The following is a 15,193-nucleotide window of genomic DNA, read 5'->3' as shown; positions in this document are numbered from 1 at the left end:
TATGACATCACCCATCTACTGTACAGACACAGATACCTGCTAAATGCTGAATTGTAGAATTTCACTCATCAGAACTCCACCTCAGACTTTTAATGTCTGTTAGTACATTTGACTCCACAGCAGATTTTATAACACTATTTAATAAAAAGCTCCAACCGCTCAAACACGGTCCACAGGTCCAGTAAAGGGACTTAAATTAGCTGAGGTGAAGCCTAGCAAGTAGCTAGAAACTACAGCACCTGTCTGAGGACCACCCCTAATAATGCAAACTCTAAGCCTCAATACAGTTTAATCAGGTGAGTTATAAAGGTGAAGATGCAAGGAGCAGAATCTGATGGTGAAGGTAGTGTTTAATTACCCAGGGTCAGCCGTCCAAAGCAACAGACAGTGCACAAGGAAGGTGGAGTGGACAGAGATGAGTGGGTGATGTGTGAAAGGGAGAGTTGATAAGCTCGTAGTGAGACCTGCTGTGATGGATGGTTCAGGGACGGTGGCACTGATTAAAAAGGCAGGAGGGTGAGCTGAAGATGTTAAAATCTCTTCTTTTGGTGCTGAGCAGGATGGGCGGGGTTAGAAAAGGGCACATGAGCTCAGGCTCAGCGGTTTGGAGACAAAGTCTGAGGTGTTTTTGACATTAGACCTCAGACATTTGATGGATGTACTGAAGGAAAACATGCAGAGAATTGGTGATTGAGGCCCCTAAAGGAGTGGCTAAAGAGGAAACAGGTGAGTTATACATGTAGTTCTGAAGAGGACCCTGGACAGACACCAAACCTCCTTGTATCAGTTTGTAAACATCAGTGACAACAGTGCAAACTGTTCCCTGTGTCCTTTTTGGTCTAATTGTTTTTGTTTTGTGTGCCCAGCCTTGTCAGTCTGTTGGAAGCACATATCTGGGAGGGGATGAACAAATTTCCTTTATTTGTCTCTTGATGAAAAAAAATTAGTTCATGGTGCCACAGGTGAACAGTTTGTTCCTGATTTTCATTACATTTCCTGCTCAGACTAGAAGTTTTTTTTGTTTTTTTTTTGTTATCAAATATCATAACCCAAGATGCTTAACTCTGTCCAAGCATGATTACAAAAGTATCCTCACTGTCCAATATGTTTCTCCTGCAACATTTTAGCTTCATGGTCACAGTCTGCTCAGCACTGCCACCTTCACCTTCACTGCAACCTTTAAAATATAAGACCTTATATAAGGTCTTATATTTTATATAAGGTCTTATATTCTGAAACACAGGAACTCTGCCAGTTTTTAGCACAATTCTGTTTTTGATTTCTTGTTTGTTGATTCAACATCTGCTAACTCTTCAGTTATTGGTGCAAACCAAGATTTCAACTCACTTTTACACACACACACACACACACACACACACACACACACACACACACACACGTGTGTGTGTGTGCATATATATATATATATATATATATATATATATTAATAAATGACAAATTAAAAAGGCATGAACATTTTTTTGGATCAAAAAAATACATTTTTATTAATAGAGATTTCACTACTGAGGTTAAACATGATATATAAGTCACTTAGATCACTTCTAAATGTTAATGTTTGGTTTATTTCAGTGTTTTATTTGTTCCTGAGTAAACCGGTTTGGCTGTGATTAAAGTTAAGCTTCATAACATATTACTCACAGTTAAATTAAGAGGGGACAGCAGTAAAAACTCCGGACCTGTGACATCATCAAGTACGCTGGTGTTCCAATTGTACAAATCTCGAGTCTGTACTCCCGTGCGTTCTCGGCGAGTACGTACTTGAGAATTGAGAAAGGGCCTCTGTCTTGCTAGCTTGCGCTGCGCTCAGTGGATGTGCACTCGACAGTGCAGCCTAGGCGGTGTAGTCGAATGCAGATCCACTGAGCGCTCAACACAGACAGCATCGTCAGAAGGAAAGTTGATAAAATAAATTAAAAATTTTGTATTGTTCGATACATATGCGTACCGAACCGAAAGCACTGTATCGAACGGTTCAATATCGATACGAGTATCGTTGCACCCCTAATATATATGTATAATAAATTGGTTACAAGATGGCGTTTAACTTCTTACACAGTGTGTCTTTGTCCTGTCTTCCTGCTCTAATTGCTACCTCTCCCTGTTGTAGGTTTCTTCCTGTTTAAGGGAAGTTTTTCCTTCCCTTTGTCGCTAAAGTGCTTGCTCACAGGGAGCCATGTGATTGTTGGTGTTTTCAGTTTTCTTTGCATTACACAGGTCTGAAAAAAATAAAATAAAATAAAAATTCAGCTGCATTGGCGGTCCTAGCCTGTTTGGCGCCCTGGGCGAACACTCCCTCGGGTTGTGTGAGACTTTAAATCATCAAACTGTAAATTATAAATTGTTATTGATCCCTTTACCCCTAGTCCTAAAGCTTATATTTATTTTCTCACTCTTCTTATATTTATTGTTTGTTTACTTGCACTGCTGTAACTGGAGCCTCGTCATCTTGTCTCTCTACTGGACTGTATGTAGCGGAGATGTCAATAAAGTTTACTTTGACTTCAGCAGCAAGCAGGCGCACCGAGGGCTCTCGTATAGAATTTGGAAAAAACATCGGTGCAAATTATAAGTCTGTATCATGATCTCTGGTGTTTTCGTGTTCGTTGGTTTGTTTTTTATTTTGTTTTATTTTCCGAGTTGGTTATTAGACGCTGCTCCAGCCAGCCAGAGAATCCCCCGCCGCCCCGCCCTCTCCTCCCTGTGCCGCAAGCAGTAGGCGCACCTCGCAAACGGAGGGCGCCCTTAAGCCTGACGCTCTGCCTGCCTCTATCGCGTTCGGTGTGAACACACCGTTACTGCCAGAAAATGTGCGATAGAAAACCGATTGGTGCCTGCGCCAGTCCCACTATGCGCTGGCTGATGTCGGGGCAGCATGAGTAGCCTACGAGCAATTTTTTTTTTTTTTTGCCGATGCCCGTGATGCTGCCCCCACCACGATGCCGCCCCGGGCAACCGCCGGTGTCGCCCATATCAGAAACCGCTACTGTTCAGCTGCATGGAATACTTTTGGTAAATTTCATGTTTTTTAGGGTGTTGACTCAAAAAATGATCTTCAGTTGCCTCCATGACGTACAGTTTTGTTTTGTTTTCTTTTTGGTTTTTTTGCAAAACATGAGGAGTTGACATTATAAAAAGCACAACAGCAATGACAAAAATCAATATTTGATTTTCAATACTATGCATAATTTTTCTGAGATTCCTTACCTTTCCCTATGAACAAAACAAACCTGTTGGGGATCATCTGAGCTCCTCACATCGCCAAACCTACGGTACCCTCCCACTCCTACTGACCCCCCTCAATTTATTTCATTTTCTAGAAATATTACATTAATGTAAGAAATAATTATTGGTTATGGTTTTTTGACTCAAGTATACGATACCAAAGTTCAGTTTTAAAAGGGACATTGCACGCTTAATTAAACTAAAAACGTGAGTTCTGCTAGCAAACCTGACGAGATGGAATTAAAAAATATATATTTTTGAATGTTTCAGTGAGATGAAAATCTAAGAAACAGTCAAAAAAATGGTTTTTGGTTGCATACATGTGTTAGTGTCGGACTGCCACCGTTGGGATTTTGTACTATATATGAAAATAATTGAACTGAACAAAATGCAGTATTTTACACAAGTGAATGAATTTTGAGCAAACTCTAAGCAATTAAAAAAATTATAGTCCGATTGATGCATCTCGTCGGTATGCGGACCGGAAGTTATGTATGACTTCCGGCTGTGGCGTGGGGCGCTTGAATTGGGTGAAAGGTGAAGAAGACGACCCGCAGCTAATTTGTGCACAAACTGTGATCGCTTCCTCTACATTTCAACTCACCTGAGCCCCACCATGCTCCAGAACACAGGGTGAGTGCCTTCTCCTGCACGCAGTAGTCCATTCAAAAGTTCGCTGTGTAAAGTCCGCGGTTCGCACGAAGTGTCGTCACGGAATGCTACGCAGCCCTGGAACAAGCGGAGGTTTTAAATTAATAAAATGGTTCGATTTGAGGGTTTTAACGCAGCCGAATTAATGATGAAGAGTTCCGTTGTGTAAATCTGCTATACTTTGTTCTTCTTCTCTTGTCGTCTGTCTTTTTGAGCAAGGCATTATGAAGTCCAAGGTTATTGTATTGGATCTGGTGGCAACTGCTTATTCACGATGAGATTCTGCCCTTGCATGCAAACAGGCTGTTTCTGTTCAGAAACTTGTGTGGTCTGCATTTATTAACCACCTGATTTAGAGTTCAGAGCAGAGAAAAGCTGTAGAACTGTAGTGTATGTAAACAGTTTTAAACTGGTACCTCACGGGAGAGGAACTGAGCTGGTGGCATTGCTTTAAATTACAGGATCTTATCTGCAGCGTCTGGTCACAGGTGATCAGTCTGAATTCAGCTTAAACATTTAATTAGCTGCATCGGCATCCACTCGACAATCCCAAGGAATCAACCCACTAACAAGTGGCCATTTTAATATAAATAAACGTTTTCGACCATAGTGGAGCCGAACTGTTATAACTGTCTTTCATAAATAATTCGCAATTTGGCTGTACTCTGTCTGCCCTTTGACCTTTGAGTTGTAGCGTTCAAAGCGTCAGATGTAGGAGTTTGTAGCAGCAGCAGCAGCTACCGTGTAACTACCTCTGTCTGTTAGCTCCCGGCCTAATTAAACACTCCCTCCTTTAATTGTTTTTTAGCAGGAAAAGTTTGCCTGAAGCTCGTTTTTGGACTGAGACTTATTCAGATGATTTTTTTTGTTCGAACAGCCGCTGAACGCTAGTGTAGTTAAGCTAACCTTACAGGAAGTGAATTTTCAAAATAAAACAATGTTGCTGTGTAGGTTTTACTATTAAAAACCAACAGAAACTTGCATATTTGGAATTGACAAACAATTCAGAGTCCTGTGTGTGTCAAATATATACATTTTATTAATTTAATCTCAAATATGGCCCGTACAAACCGATGAAATTTCTTTAATTTGTTTTTAAAGAAATTAACGCATTCCTTTGTTTCCTATTTTAAGAATATTAAACATTTAATTAACTTAAAACAAGAAATAAAAAATGTAGGGCGGATTATTTAGGTTCTTTTAATTTTCTTCTGTCTTATTTTCATTGAGGGGAGAAGGGAGGTGTTGGCATATAGGTTAACTTTCTTCCTGCTGCAGGAAGCTAGCTGGCTGCACGCTCTTCATCACCGGAGCGAGTCGAGGAATCGGGAAGGCCATAGCTCTGAAAGCTGCCAGAGATGGTGCCAACATCGTGATTGCTGCCAAAACTGCTGAGCCCCACCCCAAACTCCCCGGGACCATCTACACCGCAGCACAGGAGGGTGAGGCGCTGACAGGTCAATAAGGTAACGAGCAACCTTTGTCTCTGAACTTACATTTTGTGTGTGTGTGTGTGTGTGTGTGTGTGTGTGTGTGTGTGTGCGCGCGCGCATGTTGCAGTGGAGGCAGCGGGCGGAAAGGCATTGCCATGCGTGGTGGACATTCGTGATGAGCAGCAGATCGGAGATGCTGTTCAGAAAGCCGTTGACGCATTTGGAGGTAAAGACACTTTTTCAAAATCACCTTTAATCAGAACAGGAAGTAAATTCTATCCTGGCAACACACCACCTTATCAGTGACATCATCAGTTCCTGTCTGATTGGCAGGCATCGACATCTTGGTGAACAATGCAAGTGCCATCAGTCTGACAGGAACTCTGGAGACGCATATGAAAAAGGTCGACCTGATGCTGGGAATCAACCTGAGAGGAACTTACCTGACGTATGAGCACATACCTGCATTTGTTTTTTTTAAACAGGAAGTGAGCTAAGACGCTTAAAGCTACAGCAACTCATCCATCACACGCAGACACGATTGGTAGTTCCAGGTCTGTGACAGGTGAGAACAGGTAGAGCAGGTAACCAGCTTGTCTCCTGTAAACTGTGAGTTCACATACAGGAAGTATGTTTACAGTGAGGAGTTACAGGTGACTGTTTGAGTGCCAGAAAGGCTGATCAGGGTTAATCACTCAGCTCTGAGTTGATAAAAGAAAGCTGTCATCACTGATTCACCATGACAACGGGCAAATAAAGAGCAGAGTCTGCATTTGTAATCCAGTGGATCAAAAAAAGATGATGTTTCCATGTGACCTGATGATGATGTGAGCACAACAGCATAGTTACAGTTCTTGTAGCTTTAAACCAAAACGGTGTGACTCTCAAACACACACTACACCTCATGAGAACACGTACCACCAAAGTAAACATAAAGGTCGTCAAACTGTTTCAAGTTTTGAAACTGACGGAGTGACACAACTCTCCGGTGGTGTTTTTGTCCTGCAACCTGTTGTTTGCCAAGTATATTTGTAAACCCCTGCCCCGTGAGCTGAGCTGAAGTGCACTAAATATCAAAGAAACAAGTTTCAGTGCTTTTAGCGGGAATAAAGTAGCCACATGTTTTTATCAGCTCATAGCAGAGGAAGAAGACCACACTTTAGGAGACGAGCTGACACCGTCTCATCAGGCTGTTCAGAAACCTGAGTGAGTGGAGCGCATCGTGGAAATGCTGCTGGTGTCCTTTAATTTTCCACCAGCAGGTTGTTAAACGTTGCACTGCTGTAATAACCGATTTGCATGATTTATAGAAATTGTTCAGATCATGAAAGATTAACTTATCAAAGTGAGTTCAGTGTTCACTTGAGTTCAGTTTACATTAGTAATGTGTGTTTCACCCTTTAGGATAATTGACGAATGGAAGGAATTTTTCTTCACTTATAGAAATCGTAGACATGGAGCAGGGAAAGGTTTCACTGGATCACTGAAATAAGACATCTGTTGCTATTTCTTTAAATTTTCATATAGTGTGGTTAAAAGTCATATTCTCTGAGCACCAAACATCTCCTTATAGTTTCTGCTTTCAAACACTTCCCTCACATCATGTTTCCCACCAAGTTGAAGGTAGAGAAGTCACAAGTAAGAGGTGCATGTCTGTTTAAGCTTCTTTAACCCTCTGTCCTCAGATGGTCCTGCTGTAAAGTTGAAATGACACTAGGTGGCACTCAATGAGCATACATGGGTGCTACAGCAGTCTTTCTATAACATCATAATCTAGCTCTCCATAAACACTCCTGCCTGATAACTTCACGAGCCGCTGGTATGAGCGGAGCATGATGGAAGCACTCATTAAACAGGTTTGGTCTAAACACCAGTCGTGCTTGTAATCTACCACACTATCAGTACACTGCTCTCTGTGTGCGTTAAAACACGATGTGCTGTGATTTGGGTGTCATTACTTAGTATTGGAGTTGAGGAGATGGACGGTTTGCATTTTGTGAGTCAAGTTAAGGAGGAGTTAAGGAGCCACGTGTCCTCAGAGTTTCATGAGACTGGAAAAACCAGAACTCGATACGTGCTGAAAACCTTCCAGTGCTGCCAGTACTCCTCAGCAGGCTGAGCAGGTTACACCTTTGCCCCGAGACGAATTCAGAGGCCTTGGTTTGAGTTGGGCTCAAGCTATTTGCTGTGTTTGTGTGTTTACGCCTGCGTGCTCTCTTGTCTAGCCTGTCAAAATACAGGCTGAAGAGCCCAAATAAAAAAAGAGTGGCTGCGTATAGGACTCAGATAAAAACAGATACTTTGGTGACTTCGAGAGTCAAACTAAATAATTTTAGACTCTGTTGAACATTTAAAATTTTGCCCTGCAGCATTTAATGACTGCATCATATTTGAACTTGGAACGGTGTCTAAACAGCTCATAGTGCAAAAACTATTTAAACTGCATTTAGTCCAGTTTTAGATTAAGTCATTTCAGATCAGGGTGAGCTGATGGATGATGGTCAGTGATCAGTGACAACTCGATTTTTAGCCATTTATTCTGTACACATCATTATTTCAGGCCAAACTTTCTCATATCCATCAGTGAAAAGTTGGCTGTGAGGCCACGATGGACAGTTGGTATGAGTACAGGTGTAAAAGGAAACTCAGGGCAGATGTTATGAGTTAATCTTGCTGCTCAGCTGATATTCGCCCACATCTGTTCACAGTAAAGAGAACTCATGCATCGCTGTGAACATGTAAACGTGTCTTCATCCTGGGAGTTGGGAATAAACTCGTGGTGTGGACTGATGAGCGCTTTGTGTGTTTTGGGTTTCAGAGGGTGAACGTGTCACCCTGTCAGCTGCGTGTCACTTCCTCCTGCCTCCCCTCAGTATCATTCATGAAAGTGACTTTAACATTTAAACTTAAAGTCATTTGTGTAAGGTTGACAGTCCTGTGAGGGGGGGGGGGGAAAGATGCTCCTCCTTTTAAACTGATACTGTGTGAGATCTGTGTTGTGGGGCAAAGCATGACAACACCAGCAGAGGGCAGTATGAACTGGAGCAGAGTGTAGCGTATTCATGTAATCAGATACAGCTTTGTCTTTCAATGATTAGAAAACAAGACAAACACAAGGAAAACACTTGTGTTACTGGAACAGGTTTTCAAATACATGTGGACAGTAACATGTATGTGGTCACACATGTTTGATGGGTCTGTGTTTCAGGTCTAAGCTGGTCATCCCTCACCTGCTGAAGAGTCGGAATCCTCACATCCTGAACCTGTCGCCGCCTCTCAACCTGAACCCCGTCTGGTTCAAGAACCACACCGGTAACTATAGCAACTATCTGGCCCTGTGTCCCATCATGCATCTGTACAACCTTTACATGTCTGATTTGTTTTTTTTGTTTGTTTTTTTTAAAGCCTACACAATGGCGAAGTATGGCATGTCCATGTGCGTACTGGGAATGGCTGAAGAGTTCAGAGGTCAAATTGCCGTCAACGCCCTCTGGCCGAGGACGGGTGAGCAGCTGTTAGCATGCTAACAATGCTAACACTTATTCTGTAATATTAACCCTGCTCTGTGTTGTTGCCATAGCGATTCAGACAGCAGCCATGGACATGCTGGGGGGAGAGGGTGTCAGTAAACAGTGTCGGAAAGCTGACATCATAGCGGACGCTGCCTACGCCATCCTGTCCCGTCCGAAAGATTACACGGGTCACTTCCTGGTGGATGAGGAGTTCCTCAGAGAGCAGGGCGTCAAAGACTTCGACCAGTACGCTGTCCAGCCGGGTCACCCTCTGCTGCCAGACTTCTTCCTGGATGAGACTCCAGAGTCACTGGTAGAGAAGATGGAGCAGCACGGTACAAACAAACACACTGCTGCCTGCCAGGCACTGGCTGTGTCCCAATTAAGAGACCGCACGCTTGAAGTACGCGCACTACACGTACTACGTACGGTGCGTACTATAAGTACGAGAAGTGCGGAAGTGAGAGGCTTGTGAAATGGGACGGTCTAGCCTTCGTTGCGCTGTTCAGGTTGCCTAGCTACCATGATACTAACCGCGAGAAACGTTTCATACAGCTTTGTTTGACAGAAATGAAGGAGAAAAATGTTTTCTTGGTCATTCATTTTTGTCATGACATCACTTTGATTAGTTGAGTATCTGAGGCTGAGACCACGGGACTGTAAAACATGATTGTTGGGCTTCATTTCTGTACTGAAGTCATTTCAAGATTAGTGAGTAAATAACAATTAGCTAATGTTGTTCATGAGACTAAAGTCATCTCACTTTGGTAATGTAAATATTAGAGATGGACCGATCCGATATTACGTATCGGTATCGGTCCGATACTGACCTAAATTACTGGATCGGATATTGGAGAGAAATAAAAAAAAATGTAATCCGGTCCATTAAATATCAAAAAAGCACCTCACAAAACTTGCAACACGGCCTAACTCGGCTCATAACCGTAGCACGTCGGAGCAGTGTGTCACGTGATAGAGCGGCTGTGGCGTGCGAGATCTGTTGTCTGGTTCAGCATTTGGAGCCTCGCTACCAAACTGGCATTCATCTCCGAGGAAGTTATCCCAGAGAGAAGTAAAGCAAGTGTGTAAGTTCATCTCTGAATATTTGTAAAGCATTCCAGCGTTAAGCTTAACAACCGATATATGGAGCGACTGCCTCTTCTCTCTCCCTCCCTCTCCTGCTGCTACTTCAATCGTGAAACTGATCAATGATCAGCTGATCGGCTTTTCTGTCACGAGTCCGTCTCTCTTGTTTGTTTATCGCCCACTTCGCGCCAGAAAGAGGAAACCAGAGGCTGAACAACACCAGCACGTTTAACCTTGATAAGCTGTTGTTAGAATTTATTTAATATTACTTTCTACACCAGGATCTTTTTCTATGTAGCTGACGCTGGTAACTGTGCAGGGGCGGATCTAGCAAAGTTTAGCCAGGGGGGCCGATAGGGCATGAACAGGGAAAAGGGGGCACAAAGACATACTTTTCTTTCTTATTCTCATTTAAAATGTCTAGCTTTTAATAAATAATTATCTGAATCTTACACCCAAAGTTTTAATCTGATGTAAAATGTATAGAAGTCCATTACTGTATATAGTAACGTTAAGTCTAATATACCCTAGTAAGCTATAGTACTTTTTCCATCTGTGCAGTCTGCAATTCTGTTGAAGAAAGATGTTGAATCTATTTAATTATTCTTGAAAAATAATTGATTTCTGTGCATTTTATTTCACACTTCATCAAATTAAAGTTTTTACGTCGATTAAGCATCATGAGGTGGAGGGTGGTTCCCTATTTATTTATTTTTTTTGCTGGGAGTTTGCAACCCTATTAATTAGGTTGCTTACTCTTTAAAATACCAGAATAGGGAGGATGGATGGAGTAGGTTTAAGTTTATTAGATTGATCAGTATTGAACTATGAAATATTTTGGGTGCAGTGTAGTTTTTGCATACAGGTATAACAGAATAGCTTTAGTGTTGTTGTTTATTTAAACTTGAGTATACAAACTTATACAAAATGCAGCAAGATATTAAAAAAACAGTTTTAATTAAAAAACACACTATATCGGATTCATATCGGTATCGGCCGATATCCAAATGTATGATATCGGTTTCGGACATAAAAAAGTGGTATCGTGCCATCTCTAGTAAATATAATATGGCCAATATTATATGTATTGTCAGATTATTATGATATATATAGATGGATAAATAGATATATATTTTACAGGATATATTACAGCAGTGAGCTTGAACTCTGTGTCAAAGATTCAAGTTGCAGTTATTTATATTTCCTGTCACATTAAATCTTCACTCAAAGACAAGTATCTTTGACAGTGTATATATAGATGTATCATATATAAGAGACAAATATTGTTCTTTTATTATTGTTGTTGGCAACACATTTGGCTCATTGCTTACATATATTTATAAAAAGAAAATGTACAAGCTGTGATAACTGTTTCTGATAAAATGAAGAGTAGACTGATATATGAAATATTCCTTTATTGGGTGAGAAAATCAGACCCTGTCATAACTGCTTTAAGTCATACAGAATAGATATCAGAGCCTTAAACAGGCTGGACTTCTGCTAAATGGGTCAAACTGGGCAGAAAGTCTACAAACACATAACATCCTTATAGAATATTATGTAACACTATAGGTCAACTTACCTCAGAATATATAAAGCATATAAACAATTACAGCAATATGATGCAACAAACACAGCAGTGCTACTAATCCAAAATACTCAAAGCTTCATAGAACTGAAATAAACATTTATTTTTAGCTCCATTCTGCTGCTGATACATACTTTAGGTTTCTGAATATTAAACTTGTTGCTGCCTTTCATAGTGTGTAACTTGAAGGCCCTGAGTACTTTCTCCCACACTGAAAACACTGGAATGATACAATTATTTGAACATTACCTAATAAGACTGATTCAGGACAGACAATTAGTTATGTTAAACTTTCCTAGCAGTCCTTCACAAAGAGGGAACAGTCTGTCTATTCTCTCCATCTGTCAGCTGCTGCTGGCTCTTCCTCCTCCTCTTCCTCACACACTGCTGAGTTTGTCCTGGTGGATCATCAGGGGTGCAAAGCCTCACAGATGATGTGCAGCAGTGGGTCCCTCAGTCTGTCCTCACTCTGGACACTTGCAGTTGTCACACATAGAAATCAAATGTGTGATAAGCTGCAGGATTCAAACACAAGTGTAACTTATAAATACATGTTCATACTTTTATTACACAATCAGAGAGAAAGAAACAGAGAGAGAGTGCAGGACAGACAGACAGGTGTCTCAGGTGTACACACTGCTACAAAACAGCACAAGAGAAGGAGGATTTAGTGTTTGTGTTATTACGAGTGCTAAACAAGAAGAGTTCCCAGATGGTACAGTGGACACATGTGTGACTCCTGTGATTAAAGCATCTTTCTTTCAGCTTAACGAGTGAACCGTCAGCTCGTTCAAACACACGTTAAAGTCCGTTTGGCTCGACACCACCGAACAGAGGCAGCAATATAACATAGCTAACATTAACAGTGCAGTGAATCCTGCTTGTGCCGTGATATTCAGGACTGCAAACCGAGCAGCATCACTGACTTTCAGCCTGTTGTGTTTGTGGATATATGACTGACTTTAATTATCCACAAAATCATCACAATCTCTGTAAGATTAAGGTCGACTATTGTATTATTATATTTTAAAGGCTTTAAAAGCAAGTAAACGCTGAAAGTACAAACATCACTAATGTCACATAACTTTGCCGACATGTGGCCAACAGTAATGTTTTAATGTTCTTCATTATTAAACTTTCGCACATAAATAAGTGACACAATATTCAGTACTTGCTTTTGACAGTTCACTCTTCGGCCGCTCCCTTCTGCCGTATTTTGCGGCAAAATTATCCACACCCACCGCCGCGCTATGAATTGTGGGCTATATGGGACCACGAAGCGTGCACCGGACCACGCTTGATATTTGGGGAAATCGACAGCGCATTTGGAGTACGCATTTGAAGTACACTTCGAATTGGGACAGCCGTCGTCGCGTGGCGGTAACGTAATCGCACTCAAAATGCGTACTTCAAGCGTGCGGTCTCTTAATTGGGACACAGCCACTGTAACGAATAGAACACCTGTCCTGTCTAAGAAATAGATCAATAAAGTAAAAAAAAGAATTATGAAGGGACTCCGTTAAATAGGAAAAACAAATGAATTCAACAAATTCAAATCTAAATAAAATGCAGTGCAATAATTTGTGTTAGGAGAAATAGTTTCAGTCACTGTGACATTATCAAGAATAAATGGGAACATTAAGTTTATTACCCTGGAGCTCTTTTAGCCAGTCACCTGGTGAAAAGACTAAAACTAAAAAAAAATAAAGACGTTGGCTTTGACTTTGACATCCCAGCAGCCCCGGGGTCTTTACCATTTTTAACACCTTCTTATTTTTTCCTAGGGGCAACCCCAGCCTTTAAACCACCATCCTCATCATCAGCCACGCCCACCTCTGGAGGCCCAGTGGAAACCACGTTTGATGCCATCAAAGGAGTCATTAATGAAGACGTTGTCAAGTCTACTCAGGGCATCTATCAGTTTGACCTGTCAGGTAACAAGGAATTAAAGGGGCAAGTCCAGTGGGCGTGTCTTTAACATTTATGTCCATATAAAGAGATTCAATGGGCGTGTCTTCAACACTTGTTTATGTTCATATAGGAGAGCACACTGGCGTTTGGTTTCTGGACTTGAAGACTGGCTCGGGCAGCGTGGGGCAGGGTGAGCCCCCCACCAAAGCTGACGTTGTCATGAAAATGGACTCCAGTGACTTCAGCAAGATGTTTTCAGGTAACCTGTCACCATGGCAATAAAAAAAAAAAAAAAAAAATGACTATAGGAAACATTAGTGAAGCTGCAGTTTTGTTATTTCAGGAAAACTGAAGCCCACGATGGCATTCATGTCAGGGAAGCTGAAGATCAAAGGAGACATGACGCTGGCGATCAAGTTGGAGAAACTCATGAATCGCATGAACAAGGCCAAACTGTGAAAATGAAACCCCACCCACATGTATACAGGCCCCACCCTCTTGCTCTTTGTTCCTGTACATGTTGCCTTAATAATAAAAACACATTAACACCTCAATAAAGCAACCTTAATAACATCCAGGCTGTGTCCAATACCTTCCTTCAGCTGAGTTCAGACAGCCAATCAGAAACCAATGTCCACTATAGGCTCCAGCAGTGACTCAGCCCCACGTTAAAATGCCCAGCTTTACAGCAGAAATAAACGTGTTTACAGCCTGATACAGAGACTGATTTGATCTATTCCCCTCGATAACAGCTGTTATGACAGCAGCAGGCAAGTACAGCCAGATATCAGACACCAGTACTGCTGCAGCAGTACTGTTGCTGGAGTGCATGCAGGGGATTAACGCAGTACTGACTATTTTTAATAGTTCTGTGTCTTTCACATTTTGAAGTGAAATGTGTTTTCATATCAGTAGTTATAAACACTAACAGATTATCAGATTTTAATTGCAAAAAAATGAAAGAAATACAGATGGGTGTAAGTTGATGATTATTAATGGGCCAACTAGAAGTTTCCTTCAGAATTAATTGATGGATGTGTGTCTTTGGTTTGACCCTGTTTAATCCTGAATAAGGTCTTATGCGAATCTGTAAAAGCATGAGTAGCTTTGATACTATTTACTATTTTATTTAGATTAATTTCCAGTTTTGATTTACTGCTAATAAATCAGTTTGGGATCTGCTTACCTGGTTGAGCAGGTGGCCCATGTTGGGTTTAAGTACAACCCTAATCCTGCATGTCTGTTCTCTAATTTGTTCCCACTTTCCTTTCTACCTTATTCTGTCTTGTCCGAAATTAAATCAGGTTAATTTCTTCATGGTGCTAAAAACAGAAACTAATTTTAATTACACACTAACAAAAAAACTCAAAGATTCCTGAGTGCATCAGCTTTAAAATGTAAAACCGAAGTTAAAATGCACGCATTTTTATTCATACAAATCGGGAACACCAGGGGGCGCTGCTGCTCTGAAGGCGCCCTGATTGTCTCTGACTTTTTAAACTATGACGCTGCCAGTGTGCATGCAGGAAGGCTTCAGTGAAACTTTAATGATTTAAATTTCCTGTGAGCTCTTTACGGTGGCCCCGTAGTGTAAAACACAAAAACTAAAAACTTGACTTTATAGAACATCTGTAAACAAATGTTTGTAGGTAAGACTGATGCAATAGCATGTCCACAAATGTTTGATGGGTCATCTTAATTTTAGAGGCTTTTTTCTGCTTCAATTATTAGTGTTTTACAGATGGCTGCTGGACCTCTCTTCTGATCTC

General features: G+C 41.2%; 1 protein-coding gene across 1 annotated transcript; it reads left to right on the top strand.

Annotated features, from left to right (window-relative positions):
- The first annotated feature begins 3,718 nt into the window (after positions 1 to 3,718).
- hsdl2 (hydroxysteroid dehydrogenase like 2) lies at positions 3,719 to 13,999 on the top strand. Its single transcript, XM_026174631.1, has 10 exons — positions 3,719 to 3,876; positions 5,173 to 5,336; positions 5,455 to 5,553; positions 5,661 to 5,775; positions 8,536 to 8,639; positions 8,733 to 8,831; positions 8,908 to 9,174; positions 13,298 to 13,447; positions 13,555 to 13,683; positions 13,768 to 13,999. Exons 1-10 carry the CDS (start codon positions 3,860 to 3,862, stop codon positions 13,881 to 13,883), a joined length of 1,260 nt encoding a protein of 419 aa, XP_026030416.1. The 5' UTR covers positions 3,719 to 3,859; the 3' UTR covers positions 13,884 to 13,999.
- Positions 14,000 to 15,193: the final 1,194 nt, after the last annotated feature.

Source organism: Astatotilapia calliptera, chromosome 7 (genome assembly GCF_900246225.1).
Source record: "Astatotilapia calliptera chromosome 7, fAstCal1.2, whole genome shotgun sequence".
NCBI classification, from domain to species: Eukaryota; Metazoa; Chordata; class Actinopteri; order Cichliformes; family Cichlidae; genus Astatotilapia; species Astatotilapia calliptera.
Note: the sequence above shows the minus strand (reverse complement) of the source record. Positions and strands in the feature narration are given on the sequence as shown.

Bases quoted from the DNA above. Each gene is read 5' to 3' on its own strand.
- hsdl2 (XM_026174631.1), top strand. The intron at 5,776-8,535 runs GTATGAGCACAT...TCTGTGTTTCAG, and splicing joins CTGAGAGGAACTTACCTGAC to GTCTAAGCTGGTCATCCCTC. The intron at 9,175-13,297 runs GTACAAACAAAC...ATTTTTTCCTAG, and splicing joins AGAGAAGATGGAGCAGCACG to GGGCAACCCCAGCCTTTAAA.